General features: G+C 42.1%; 1 protein-coding gene across 1 annotated transcript in view; it reads right to left on the bottom strand.

The window, feature by feature from the left end:
• The window catches only part of WDR11 (WD repeat domain 11), a 251,037-nt gene that overhangs the window by 46,362 nt on the left and 189,080 nt on the right, over positions 1-15,595 (bottom strand). The window contains exon 18 of the mRNA XM_063961836.1: positions 5,927-6,041. Coding sequence (XP_063817906.1) covers positions 5,927-6,041 — 115 coding nt within the window. The remainder of the gene's footprint in view (positions 1-5,926; positions 6,042-15,595) is intronic.

The following is a 15,595-nucleotide window of genomic DNA, read 5'->3' as shown; positions in this document are numbered from 1 at the left end:
TAGTCATTTGCTGAGAAACACACAGTACTGTTTTGTTGCCTTGAATGTTTTTTTATGCAACACAATCCAAATCTATAACATAACTGTATGCAGTGAAAAAATCAATAAATCAGTGATGCTATTTATTTTGATATATTCCTGTGGGTGCAGATTGTGATTGAGGCTGCTTCCACCCTGTGGTAGATTGTTTCATTTATGGCTTGGTTAATCATCCCTTGACACAAGTGCAGATTAACCCATCACGAGATTTTCTATGTTCCCGTCAGTAGCACACCCCCTTACCTTATTCTTTCGCTAACACCCAATCACAGAGCCAGTACGTACAAAAGTGTTTACAGTATACCAACAGATGCAACGTTTAGACGTACTGTAGCTGAACGCAAGAGATGTGCAATAGAGGGAGGTTCCACCTTTAACTATCTAGATTATTGCCTATTCTACAAATTGTTCTATTTTATATATAGCTTATATTTAGGCAGTCCTTCGTACAGACACTTCTATACTTGAAGCAGGTGGACTGCAAAAGCAGAAGCTGGATGACATATCATCACAAGGTGCAAATTACTTTCTTGACAACCATAAAATCAAATTTCACTGCCCTAACAGACCATAATCAATGTGCAAGGAGTCTGATAATTAACTTGGCCCATCACTGTTTCCTAAGAACCACTTTCAACTAAAAAGCAACTTGCTTTATATGAATGCAAGAAACAATATGTATAATGTACAGTATATACACATATACATACAAATTGTAGGAGCATATCAGATCAGATGACACCTAAGATAATGCACTGTAAATCCACTAGGGGGCGCTGCAACCCACCTAAACAAAATCTGATAATTGCATAATAAACTTTCGAACAAAGTTGCATCCAATGTCAAATATCTGAGCTATTGTAAGGGTGTCAAATCGTCTCTATACATCTGTGACTAATTTAATATGCAGTTTATTAATTTTATATGTAGTTTATTGTATCAAGAGACTGTTACACACAGTAGTTACTGTGTAACAGTGTGTAATGCCTGTAATCGTGGTTGTCACTTGTCATACAGAGGGTGGTGATAGCGCTGGAAGGCTATAGAGAGGGTGTCTGGGAAGAGCAGTGAATACTGACTGAACCTGTTCTAATGGCCATACATACAGTACCAGGGCTGTCTTAACAGCAGTGTAGGCCCCTGGGCACAGCAATGCACTGGGCCCCCTACCCATCCTACACCGGTAGGGGTGGGGGGTGCTATCAGCGGCAGCTTTGATGTCCCGCAGACGGTAGGGGGTATTCTGTCTTCCGCTCAGCATGCAGGACCTGGAGCAGTAATTTCTGCTAAATACTCCTTTACTGCACAGATGGGGCTAAACTGTAGAAGGGGACATTGGGCTGATTGAAGAAGCCATGGTATTTGACTTCCAGGGTGGAAGGGGGGTTTTAATATTTAGTTGAGGGGTGTATAGTGGAGTGGGCTTAATATTTATAATTTTCCGGTGGGAGGTCAGCTTGCTTTACTGCAGATATCTCAAGTTCCTGAAAATATATTTCTTAGCTTTGAATGGGATAAAGAAAACTAGAGAGTCCCAACTTTCAGGAGGTACTGGGGACTTGGGGATCAGAGTTCAGGAGCCAGAGCAATCCACCAACGAAAATCTAAAACTGCATATTAGGCCCTGGGACCAGCTGCTGGAAGGCTGACATCTCTGTTTCTGGGCACAGTAGAGACAAGCTGCCAATGTCCACCAAAAGGGGAGAGTCCCAGCTTTTGGATTATACCCTTAGAAAAACTCTAAGTCAGACACAACCCGAGATACGTGGCTGGGAAGCAGTGGCGGATTTAGCGGGGGGCGATTAGGGCGAACGCCCCCCCTAGATATACCGCCACCGGGATGGAGGCCGGGTCCCGCCGCGGTATTGGGAACTGGTGGAGAGCGGTGCAGCGCGGCGGGGGACGAGGAGAGAGAGAGCGTCCTCACGCGCGTACAGCAGCTTCTGCTCTGACCACGCCCCCTCCTCCTCCCTGTACGCGCGTTAGGACGCTCTCTCTCTCCTCGTCCCCCGCCGCGCTGCACCGCTCTCCACCAGTTCCCAATAACGCGGCGGGACCCGGCCTCCAGTGTGTGCCATCTATGAGTAGGTGTCTCGTGTGTCTGTGTGGAGGGGAGGGGGGGTGGGGGTTTCCCCTGTGTCCCATTTCTCCCCCCTCTTCTCCCTGCATTATGTCCCTGCATTATTTTGCCTAATTCAGTGTGCTATAATGTGAATTTTGGCTCATTCTGCTTGCTATATTGTGAATTTTGGCTCATTCAGCGTTCTATAATGTGAATTTTGGCTCATTCTGCTTGCTATATTGTGAATTTTGGCTCATTCAGCGTTCTATAATGTGAATTTTGGCTCATTCTGCTTGCTATATTGTGAATTTTGGCTCATTCAGCGTTCTATAATGTGAATTTTGGCTCATTCTGCTTGCTATAATGTGAATTTCGGCTCATTCAGCGTGCTATAATGTGAATTTTGGCTCATTCTGCTTGCTATATTGTGAATTTTGGCTCATTCAGCGTGCTATAATGTGAATTTTGGCTCATTCTGCGTGCTATAATGTGAATTTTGGCTCATTCTGCGTGCTATAATGTGAATTTTGGCTCATTCAGTGTGCTATAATGTGAATTTCGGCTCATTCAGCGTGCTATAATGTGAATTTTGGCTCATTCTGCTTGCTATAATGTGAATTTTGGCTCATTCAGTGTGCTATATTGTGAATTTTGGCTCATTCAGCGTTCTATAATGTGAATTTTGGCTCATTCTGCTTGCTATATTGTGAATTTTGGCTCATTCAGCATTCTATAATGTGAATTTTGGCTCATTCTGCTTGCTATAATGTGAATTTCGGCTCATTCAGCGTGCTATAATGTGAATTTTGGCTCATTCTGCTTGCTATAATGTGAATTTTGGCTCATTCAGTGTGCTACGATGTGAATTTCGGCTCATTCAGTGTGCTACAATGTGAATTTCGGCTCATTCAGTGTGCTACAATGTGAATTTCGGCTCATTCAGTGTGCTACAATGTGAATTTCAGCTCATTCAGTGTGCTACAATGTGAATTTCAGCTCATTCAGTGTGCTACGATGTTAATTTCGGCTCATTCAGTGTGCTATGATGTGAATTTCGGCTCATTCAGTGTGCTATGATGTGAATTTCGGCTCATTCATTGTGCTATAATGTGAATTACGGCTCATTCAGTGTGCTATAATGTGAATTACGGCTCATTCAGTGTGCTATAATGTGAATTTCGGCTCAATCTGTGTGCTGTTGAAACAGTATTTGTCGGCAGATAAGAACCACTTGGCCCATCTAGTCTGCCCCTTTTTTTTTTTTTACATTATTTTTATCTCTAACCTTATGTGATCCTTATTTCTTTGTAAGAATATCCTTATGTCTATCCCATGCATATTTAAATTGCCCTAGTGTCTTAGCCTCTACCACCCCTGATGGAAGGAATGGCGATTCGCCAGTCTGTATCACCAGTGCGCAGGGTTCTCTCCACTAACTGGCAACATTTTATTAGTAATGGCAACAATAGGAAATTTTAGAAGCAAACGGGAAGGGTATTACTAAGTGGGAGGGGCTATGATTAGGGGGAGGAGTTATAATTATTAAACCGCCCCCCCTAAAAGTTAAGTCTAGATCCGCCACTGCTGGGAAGAGCAATTAACAGGCTTGGATTGGGACCACTGCTTTCAAGTCAGATATCTCCGGTTCCCCAGGGCCGATTTAAAAAAATATGGTACCCCTGGAAAGAGGAGACCCTCAGCTATCAGCCTAGGGCCCTTATACTCCTGGGGCCCTTGGGCAAGAACCAGTGAGCCCATACGAAAAGACGGCCCTGTACAGTACCAAGAATAAAAGAGTATAAGAATTTCCTTCAGAAGACCCAATTATATATTGCTATACCAACAATCATTGCACAAAATCTCGATACCAGAGCGGTGAATTTCTCTGTTGTGACACAGGATTCATGTATAAGGCTTGATAACAGCTTTTGATATTCTTAGCTACTTTACCTATTTGCACAAGACACAACACCAAATAAGTATCTGGAGTAATTTACAGACATTATAGGCAAATATAGGCCCTCAGTCAGGTTCATTTGCTAAATAGCAAAAATCACAGAGGGGGCTCCTACGCCGCCGGCGCATGCACAAAGTCCACAGCCTGCGTGCATGGATGTCTGCAAAGTGATCGCATCCCTGAAGGATGCAAACGCAATTTGAATGACAGCAGCTGGCATCGAGGGGACGGCACCGCTGCGTTTTGACGGGGAGTGGTCCGGACAACGCTAGAGTGTCTGGACTGTTTTAGGGGCAGCCGCGTGACATCACACGTGACTGCTGCGATTAAAAAAAAGGCGGTGCTGCGCCTGCATACTCAGCCTGGCTGCGTCTGCATGGGGACAACCTTCATTTCTGATTCTGCGAAACGATCACAATTACTTTGCGATCGTATCACGGGATGGAGATCAGCATGCTGGGCGGCCTTGTCCTGTGCTGGGCGGAGCCCAGCATGCGACTGTCAGCAGTAGCAGATGCTACTATTATAGCAGAATCTGCTAATGAAGCTTCAGAGGGTCCATAAATTGGCACTTCAGCACGGATCTGATTGATTGACTGTGGCACCCAGGAAATCCGGTCCACAGATCATATTCACGTTCATTTGCATGTGTTAGGATTTGCTGATTATCTGTAACTCACTACCATGCATGCATGTATGATGCACTCTGTCTGGATATATATATGTATGTGACCTGAGCTTTGTGTCTCAATAAAGGACACTACAAATATATCATTGCGCAATTCTGCTGATTTAGACTCAAACGTCAAGTGATCAGGTGAGCGCAGGTATCACCACCCTTTGTAATACATGGTGATGCTACTGCCCAACTTCATCTAGTGCATTGTACACAACATCGGTGCCTATACAGGCATAGGCCAAAACAGGGGGGAAGGTTCCAGTCACTCAAACCTCAGAAGACTCAGAAGAGGGCTAAAAGTAGGGTCCACTATCTCCCCCTACAATTTCGGTTACATGATTAAGATTTGAACACATTGTGAACAAGCACATCCGGCTGTAAAATGTCTCTAGCATTACGTGCCTCATCTGCTGCAGGATTTATTTATTTTTATATCAAGTCAGAAAAAGAAATCCTCATGAATGACTGAAGCAACAGTGACCTCTACAGGTCATAAACTGACAATACCCAACACGGCAACAAAACATGCAGCATCCCTGTAACAAAATAACTATTATCAAACTCATCTGTGTATTCCAGTGTAAAGAAACCCAAAACCTAATGTTCTTTAATTATACAAAATATTTAAAACTCTCATTTTGAATACAGTTTTACTTTCAAAGAAACCCATAATTAAAATGTGAAATGAAATAAACGTAAATATAGTCAAATGCTGCAAATTAATTAATTTAAAAAAAATAAACACTTTTAATTTTAGTGTTTTTTATTGATGTCTTGAGGTTTCAGGCTAAACATCTGAATATCGCTAAAGCAGCGATAATACAGTACTTGAAAACAAAAGCAATATTTCAGCAACTGCAGAATCTATATGAATAAAAAAATTGTTGCAACTGTCCTTCTTGGATCAATATATTTCTGCAAGGACCCTTAGAGATCAATGGAATTAAACACGGGGGAGGGGGGTCTCCATTGTAACTGTAAGGAAACACTGCCAACGGCCCTGCAACTCGTCCCGGACTCATAGATTTTTGTACACAGCCCAGTAGGGTTGCAAACAAAAATCCATGAGTCCGTTGCACCGCAGGAGAGGCAAATAGGTTGCATCTAACAGAATCGACCCCTTAGCATGTGTATGTATTTCAACAATAACACGTTGCCAATTCTGGGGCAAGATTAATAAAACACTTACATCTTTGGTATCCCAAACTTCTGCCCCGTCATTATACAACACGATTAGTTTCTGATTGCCTTTCCCTGGTGCAAAACGAATTTTTCGCACCCAGTTCCTGTGTGTAGGGACCCCCCTGAGACAAATATATAAAGGTCATGTTAGAAAAGTGATCGTTACCAAATGGAAATTATTACAGATTTAAAATGTTTTCAGCTAAATACACAGAACAGTGTTTACAAAGCTGGGTCACTTCATTAACCTGGTTATAACATTATGTTCTACTCTAGGTAGCAGTAAAAGGCACTAAAAACGCTGATGGATTTTAATTACAAATTAATTTTGCTATTTCAATGTAATTGAGTACTTAAAGATGCATTAGAGATCCATGTGGTACTTACTAAGCTTTAGGGATAATACACATTTGTAGATTGTAAATCACTGATGAGTGCCCTGTTCTCCTTCACAAACTAAACTAGTTACACCGGCAAGGATGCTTATATTCCTATCAACGAGAGAGTTTTATGCTTTATTCTACATATAAGTTAACTTTATTTAGAACCCTATTATGTTTTAGTAGGGTTGACAGTTTGGTTAAGATATTTCAATAAATAAGGGCACAGTTCCACGGAACATGACTCAATACTCAAGTGTTCCTATTATATGAACAATGAACACATTAATTTATTAATTAAAAGGGTTCTAGAAGGAGAAATGTGAAGCATGCACTGTTGTATAAAGTCATTATTTATTCAATTTTAAAACCAGAGAAACTAGAAGTAATTTTGGTCCTCATGTAAGAAAAAGCCCTTCTGGTCTAAAGTAGAGCTTTAGTAATTTTTTCCAGTTGGAACGGACAGTAGTTGATAACTGGTATTCCTATCTGATGACAATCCACCTCACCCAGCTTCTGCCCACCTAATTTTCCTCTCCAAGTGCTCCATATTCACTATCCCACTTTTGCCAGTGGCTCCACTTTATTCCTGTCTTATTCAGAATCACAATCAAACTTTCACTCACCTAGAAAACCTAAGCTGCTCATCTTCTGCCTATATCTCCAGCCTCTTCTCAACTCACACCCCTCCCATCTATGTCGCTCTGCCAACACTCGCCTCCTTCTCTTCCCTGATCACCTCCTCACATTCTCGTCTTAAGGATTTCTCCAGTGCCAACCCCAACCTCTGGAATGCCCTCCTACTCCTCAACCAGACTTCACCCAGCCTCCTAGCTTTACAATGTCTCCTTAACATCCATCTCATCACTACAGCTACCTCCCTCAACCTAACTCTCCAGCCTCTGCATCTCAATACTCCGTCCCCGCTCTCCTCTTTGTACCCAATCATAGTCCTTTTAGAATCTAGACTGATGCAAGGAGGGCCCTCTCACTTTTGTATTCTTGATGTACTTATGTAAAATTATAAAGTTATGTGCTTGTCTGTATTAGTTTGTTCCTATGACACAACGTGTCACCCCTGTGTATTGTCAAAGTCAGAAAAATATCATGCTGCACGTTGCCATATATTCACCTCATGCGCTCGCCCGCTGCACATGCACTTTCTCTGGCGTGCGTGCACATATTCGCAGTTGCGTGACGGCGCCCCTACGGGCGTGCGCTTGAACGCATGGTATGTGCATTTACGGTAGAGTTTGTGTGCGTCTAGCGAGCGACACAATTGCTACTTAATAAATCCATATAGCAGGTTTAATAGATAATGTTCCCCTTAATAGTAACAGTAAGTTTGGTTAGTGTAGTTGGTCCCTGGACAAAGGAATTCCTCTTTTTGTTGTACGAAGGGCCAGACAGGGTTTGAGCAGATGTGTTTGGTACCTAACCGAAGAGTATTTTAATAGCAACAATCCGGTGTTGGTTAGGTAAAGATTAATCGCTCCTGCGTATAGTTATGGCCATTAGTAGATTCTGGACATTTCATATATTTGCAGTTCATTATCCATGCGGCGGGAATCCGGCGATTCCCTCCCACCTGAGCAGATTTTAATAGTCACAGCCCACCTGTTCAAACTAACCTATGACCTTTTGTTATGATGCGAGGAGACATTCCTGTGTCCAATGAACAATGAGATTATAGGTCCCTTTGTAGTGTACTGTATGTAGTGTATATAAGAACAAGCCAGCCTGAAGCAGCTCTCTGACTCTCCACAAACGGTTTTCATCTTGACTAACTTGGAGCTGGTACCAGAAGCTGCTCAGCGATCATTCCCAGTGTGTGTAAGTAATTCTCTGTAATCAACTCGTTCCCTGTTTGTATTGGCCATACTCTCTCTCTCACTCTGTTATAGTATAAGATTGTGACGCTATTGTATATTTCTGTCTAGATATTCTGTTAGAATTATATGTTAGCTTGTAGTGTATAAGCTGTAACTGTGTACCCCTTTTGATATATCTAAAAGCTCGTTAGTAAAGGTGTTGGAACCTCAGCAGGGTGTCTGTGTCTCCCTAGCTAGTACAAAGAGTTTCTGAGTATCTCAATTGCTCAAACAGCTTGCTTACTCACAAAGGTTCAGTGTTAAATGCATTATAGTACCACGGTATTAAGGTTTACAGTGTAAGCATATTCTGTGTTTAAAGTTTATAAAGGTTAATGTCTATGTGTATGCTCGCTGTGGGTATTCCGTACACCCAGCACAGCGTGTGTACTTAATTTGCGTACCACGTGCGAGGTCTTCATACGCAAATAGCGTACGGAGTGCGTAGCATGTGCACCTGGTTTAGCAGCCATTACGGCTACACGGTATTAGTATATAGCTAATGTTAAAAGGTAGATATCTGACTCTATCAATTGGGGGCTCTCACGGGATATCACGTTCTTAATGATGCATTGTACATTACAAACGTGGCTGTAATTGACCGGCTAATGATGGACGCATCGCAAAATGCTAACGAAAAAAAAAAAAAAACATCCACGTTAATGTATTGTTGTGGTATCAGTAAGACGCTGATAGGAAATTTTAAGGGACAAGGCGTTTCTCATAATATTTAAGATGCTAAAATGTATTTTTATTGTTGCAAAACAAGGTTCAAATGGATCATATCGTGTTTGATTAAGATTAGATTGTTTATCTGTTTAAGTAGGTTTAAAAGTACATTTAAAAGTTGCTGCATAGCCTTGATATAGTGTTTTTTTTTAAGCTCAGGCCTAGAATAACTTTAGGGGCTTGAATGATGATTTTCTTTATGACAAAAGGAACCGCATGGTCTGTCCTCCATTTTGTGTAACCCACATGGATGTGGAAGGGGGAGGAGCAGCGGCCATTTTGGGAAGGTCAAATTTTTATTTTATTTTTTTGAACGGCTGATTTTCGGATGACTCAGGAAATAATCAGCCATCCATTGTCAAAAAGAAATCATCATTTAATGAGTTTTTAATGCATTTGTTTAGTCCATGTCATGGTCAATCATGAGTGGTTCAGATAGAGATTGATATAAGTTAATAGTGGAATGAGTATTTGATTTAAGAACGATACACAGATAAAACAAAGTTTTGGGTTTTTTTCTTTTGGTTTCCTTACCTCCCTATTCTAGGATTCTCTGCTTGGTGCAGGATGGCCATTGAAATGCAAATGAACCTGTGTAACTGGTTTTGTTCCCTAGCAGTGTTGAAAGAAATCGCCTTCAGAGAGTTAAAAAGCACATTCATATGCAAATTAGAAGCACTGAATAAGGTCTCACATAAGTAATAGTGATTAGTACATATATGTAATATCTATATGCGTGTGCTTACATCAATGTATGTTATTAGATTAATTTAGAATTGCATGTTCATTTGTGTAATTTTCACATCTCACTTTCCTGTTTGCCATTTCATAATTGATAACGTGCTAAGAAAGATTTGTTGCTATTGATAGTTAAAAAAAGTAAAAATAATACGTAAGGAAATAATTTGTAAAACACGCACACGGCTTGCCTAAAATACAAGGAAGTTCTGTGTGGTGTTCAGTAGATGATTACAGTTAAAGGTCATTTACATTGATAAACGTGTTAGTTGTGTTACTGTGGACATACCTGGCTTACGTACACGTGTCTCTAACAAGGGGCAGAACGAGTGTATGCGACGCAAGGGCCGACGCACGGAGCGTATATTACGCAACGGAGAGTCTTGGTATGCCCACATGATACAAATCACACGATAGTATTGTTTTAAATAGGCGAAAAGGAGGCAACGCGATAAATAGCGCAAGTCAATTTCAGTGTCCAAAATTTTAAGCTAAAAGATCCTTCTCTAAGTTGCAACTCCTCTGGACTAGACTGTGTTACTGAATGAAAGGGATTTCTGCGCAGAAACGAAAGTGAAGTGTATATGAGGTGAAAGTGTGTGTATACATATATAAGTATTCTCTCATTTTTGATTGGAACGTAGAAGTCGAGTTCTCGTGAGGACATTCACGTAAGTGACGGCGTGGTGGCTTGGGAGGCATCCCTTGTTAAACATATATAGGAGCATTAGAGTATAGCAGAGTAAAAGTCTACTGTAGACACAGACCAGGAGGTCACGGACCAGGAGGTCCAGAGAGACAGACCAGGAGGTCTAGGTACAGCAGACTAGGAAGTCCGCTATAGATAGAGAAATGAGGCACAACCCAGGGGGTTGGTGCAGTACCCATATAGGCAATTAAGCTCCGGCTGAAGGAATTCGCAGCAGCAATTTTCGATTCCACTGGTCGTTCCGCACATAAGATTAGTTGCTTATGTGCAGTACGATTGTACCGCACGTAATTGTGTGCATTAGTTAATAACTTGACCCAGTACCGTTTGCGTACGCTAGAGGGGTCATAAACGCTATTTGTACATTCTAACGTGATTTGTGAAATTTTTTTATTTTAAGGGAGGTTCGCTGGTCACTCGGGAATTCTCTAACAACCGATACTTGCTGGGGACGGGTAACTACTCCCACACGCCCCAGAAATAAAGGTTTATAGGGGCCCTAGGTTGGGTACAGCAGCTCTGAGTCAGTGATTGCAGTATTGGCCAACGTGGGCGAGAGTTTGTGAAGGTACTCGGTAAAGTTTCACCGTCGGCCTACCGGACATCTTGGTTTTTTGTAAGGGTTCGCTGAAGACCCTGATTTGAAGGTCAGAGGTAGTGAAAGCAACACCTGCAAAGATGGGGGCCAGTTGTTCAGGTAGGGGTTGATCAACCATGGTTCCGGTTGATGTCTTAAACCGGCCAATTGGGTCGGCAAGGTATATCATGTGTGAAAAATACGGTTCACACACAGAGGTTTTGTGCAATGAATGGGAAAGAATGACTGTGCATGACGGGGAAAAGTTCCCACGGGTAGGCAGTTTTAGCCCAGACGTGTTACAAAATCTAAGGAGAAGGATATGTCTCATTAAATCTGCAAAGAGACGGATCAAATATTATGATTGTTTACAGTTATGGCAACAGGAAGGTGAAATACAAGGAGGATTAGCTTATACAGCTGACTCTCACTTTGGTAAGAAAAATATGGCAGCGGGAGAGAAGGTGGTTACAGAGAATGGCACACTGGTGTTTGATAAACATGCACTTAGCAACTGTATTATAGATGATAAGAATAATTGTAATAAATGTAACAATGATAATTGTAATACTGTTAAATGTACAACTATTAACCCATGCAAGTTGCACCCCATGTTAAACTTCCCTCAGGATCACCAGCAACAAAGTGAGCCCAGCACGATGTCGGCACCTTTTCCAGCAGCCATCTGACAAGACATCCAGGTGGTCTCGACCAAATTGGTAAAGACAGTAATCAAACCCCCTAACGGAGGGTCAGGTGAGGTCGTGTCCACAGGTACGTACGGTGTTATATATCACGCACAAACAAATGTACCTCATATTGTAGAACAAACACAAGATGATGTAGTTGAATTAAATCCTGTCAGGGTGATCACGGTCCCCAAGGGAAAGACTGACGCTGTTGAGCACAACCTGAACATCAGCAAACACCTGAAGTCACAAGGCAGAAAGCAAATGACAACCAGTGGAAAAGCCCTGACAATAAAGCCACACCAGCTTAAGCCCCAAACCCCTGAGAGAAATTCAAATGTGATAACTTGTTATTAATGTCATAAAGAGGGACATTTTGCACGAGACTGTAGATTGGAAAAAGCACAGGGAGGTAAGAAGCCTCAGATCCCGATGGGTAAGTCAAAGGTGATAAGGTGTTATAATTGCCAGAAGGAAGGTCATTTTGCACGTAATTGTATGATCAAAGATTTACAGAAGGTATATCAACTCCCTAGACAACGACATGACCATGATATCCAAGGAATCAGGGAAGTACAGGGAAAGCGGTTGATGGTGATGAGCATCCAAGCGTTTGAGGAGGCATCAAATCAACCAAGACCCCAGGTCATTGGCACTTATAGGAAGCCAAGGGTTTGTTATCATTGTAAAAGGGAAGGGCATTATGCCAGTAACTGTAACAGCCCACATAAAGTCAGACCCCCTAGACCACGACATGAAAAATTAAATTGTAATCAGGTACCACATATGTAAAATTTTGAGTTACACCTATAAGTTGCAACCAGGAAAGGTGATCATTAGGACTGATAGTAAGCTTGAGGTTACAGTTAATAAAATTGGGAGGTCAGTTCCTTGTAGACACAGGAACGGCCGGGTAAACGTTGTAAATTTATCTATAAATGTTTCTTTCTCCCCATCTCTGACGTTCATCGGCAGAACTCAAACATCACATAGCTACTTGGTCTTTGCAGAAGTCTACCTAACCCCAGCGTGACATACCGACATTGGTGTGTCCTGGCCAGGCACAAAAAGGGTGGAGTGTGGAAATACTGGTGGGAAGAGACTCCGCAAAGATACCAATGGATGTGTTGGTGTGACAGCCTGATGGTGAACGGAAGATCTGACAATGTTTTTTTTTTTGTTGTTTAATGCAAAATGTGATGAATTATTCTCTCTCTCTCGTTTGTTTTTCTCTCTTCTCTTCTTTCTCATGTTTTAAAGATGGTATGTCACACATCAGTTAGACAAATGGTAATGCAAGATTTTTGCTCCTTACAGAGAGATCGCTGATTTGGAAGGAATATTGTATCACCGGAGTGTTCGTTTGGAAGACTGAGAGACAGCACCTTTGAGATGACAGCAGAACAAGAAGAACAACAAGACTAGAGGACATAAGACATCGTAACATTTTTCTTTCCCCTCAAAGTATTTTTTTTGTACCCCCATTACAAATTTCTTTCTCCTCCTGTAAGATGGACTCGCCCCAAGAGACTGCAGTCCGTGTTTTCCTGTTGACCATGATGTTGACCAGAGCAGTCTGTCTCGGTGAGAGTACCAGTGAGGTCGAGAAAGGATCCGGAATGGGTTTCTGATGACAGAGACGGAGGCGTAAATTTCCAATAGAAACACAATCACCGAGCAAAGGCGAGTACCGGAAAACGATCTAGCAGCCATGTTATTTATAGACATTGTGAAGGATTGTTAGCTAAAGAGAACTGCATCTGTAGACACTGTGACAGTATAGTCGAGGATGGGTGCATCAAGAAATGTCAGTCCAGTTTTAATATCCATACGGACCGGCATCCATTGAGTGACTATCACTCATTAGTGGGTAAAGTGTTAAATAAGACAGACTGTTGGGTATGCTCTCAAGTACCTCAAGGCCATAGCAAATCAGGACTAGTACCATTCCCTTTAACTGTAGGAGAGGTACTTGAGCTAAGTGGTGGGAGGCCGGTGGACAGGAGGTTTAATATCTCCAGTCCTCCTAGTTTGAAGCTCCACCAATATCATGTGGATAGGTCCTTAGTGTGCTTTAACATTTCCAATCCCCGAAAGCCGGGAAATTGGGAAGTGTCATGGAGTAATCAAACCATGACATTTTCACATAGAGCCGACAGAATGCCCATAGACACACAACTTATACGCCAGATAGCCGACCATAGGAAATTCTTTCGGTATAGGTACACCTTAGGAAGTAGGACCATGCGAGTTGGAGAAGTATCACCAGGATACTGTGCACAGATCGTACAAACTGATACGTGTACTAAACAGATGGGAGAACTAGGGTTAGGAGATTTCACATGGAAAATTTGTAACATGATAATGTCATACTCCGTCCCATATGTTCTCCCCGATGATGCATATTTCATATGCGGGAGGAAGGCGTATAAGTGGCTTGCCCCAAACTCAGAGGGATTATGTTATATTGGAAAAGTATTGCCAGAAGTAATGACTGTATCCCGTAACAAAATGAAAGATATTCACCGTAGTGCCCAAGCTCCTTATACTCACACCCATTACGAGCACATCGTTAAACGGCACCTGATAGAGAGAACAGAGCATCCGGCCTCTGATTTGATCCATGAATCCACCGGGATTCAAGTCCTACTCGCGTTAGATGTCACTCGTACCGCTAGAGGAGTGTTAAATTATAGATATATATCTGCGCTTGCAAATTTATTAGACAATATCACTGAAATGTATGACGACACGTTCAGGTATACTGGAAGAGAGTTACAAGCCTACAAAACAGAACTGGTTCAGCATAGGATGATTCTCAATTATCTCACAGCAGTGACAGGCGGGTATTGTGTCACCTTGGCTGCTCAATATGGAATAAAGTGTTGCACGTATATTACAAACAGCACTGAGGACCCGGTCGAGGTCATAGACCAAAAGATGGATGACATCTTGCAATTAAAATGGGAGTTCCGAAGGAAACACAATCTCACCCTTGCTGCTGTGGGTAATGAGCTGACCAGTTGGGTGTCATGGTTGAACCCACGAAATTGGTTCTCTGGTTTAGGAGAATGGGCCCAAGGTATTATTATGGATGTAGGGAAATTTATTTTGTGTATTCTGGGTGTCATCATATTGGTCGGTCTGATATTTAGATGCGTTCGGATTTTAACAAAGTGTAAACGTAGTACCCGAGTGATGAGTCTAAGGAGTGAAGACACTGTAATTACAACGACTAATTTGATTTAAGACCCAACGATAGAGACAATGTTGTGATGAAAATGTGATTCCACGGTCCGTTTCTTTCACCCGTTTCTCCTTTGTTTTCCTCCAAGGTACGAAGACATCCGCTTGGAAGAAGAATTTGACAACCTTTTACACAGACCACTGATGGACAATGTTTGGAGAAGAGAGAGAGATAGCGCTCACTGGGAAGAGTTAGGGATGAGTGCTGCTTGACCTGGAGGTGTCCTACCTCCTGTTGCAGGTATTTGGAAATGGTAGGTCAGCGCGCTCTGTGGGAATCGGGTGGGGGAAGGGGAATGAGAAAGGAATGGGGGATTGATATGTGCTATAGGAATTGACACAATATATCTAATGAGTGCAATGATGTGCATGAAACATGAAACATAAACCATGAACTTGGTTGTGTGAATTTATTGATTGTAAAATTTGGTGGACCCTCTTCAGGTGTGTCCTGCAGACTACCCTTTCTGTGTGTACCTTTCTTGATGGTACACTTGTGTTAGGGCCCTTTATGTATTGTGTCCACTTACCACTATCAGGTGTGTCTTGCAGACCACCCTTTGTTAGTATACCTTCCTAATGGTATACCTTCTCAGAAGGACCCCTGCCGGGGTTAATGTCAGGTGTACCCTATTTGTGGGTTACCTTTACCATAGGTGTGGTGAGCCTATGTGCTTCTGGTAGGTTTGTTTGTATGTGTGTTTTTCTAGTGTGTCAGTTTGCGGCGTCCCGCCTGT

Source organism: Pseudophryne corroboree, chromosome 3 (assembly GCF_028390025.1).
Source record: "Pseudophryne corroboree isolate aPseCor3 chromosome 3, aPseCor3.hap2, whole genome shotgun sequence".
NCBI classification, from domain to species: domain Eukaryota; kingdom Metazoa; phylum Chordata; class Amphibia; order Anura; family Myobatrachidae; genus Pseudophryne; species Pseudophryne corroboree.
The sequence above is the reverse complement of the archived record's forward strand: the minus strand, read 5'-3'. Positions and strand labels throughout refer to the sequence as shown.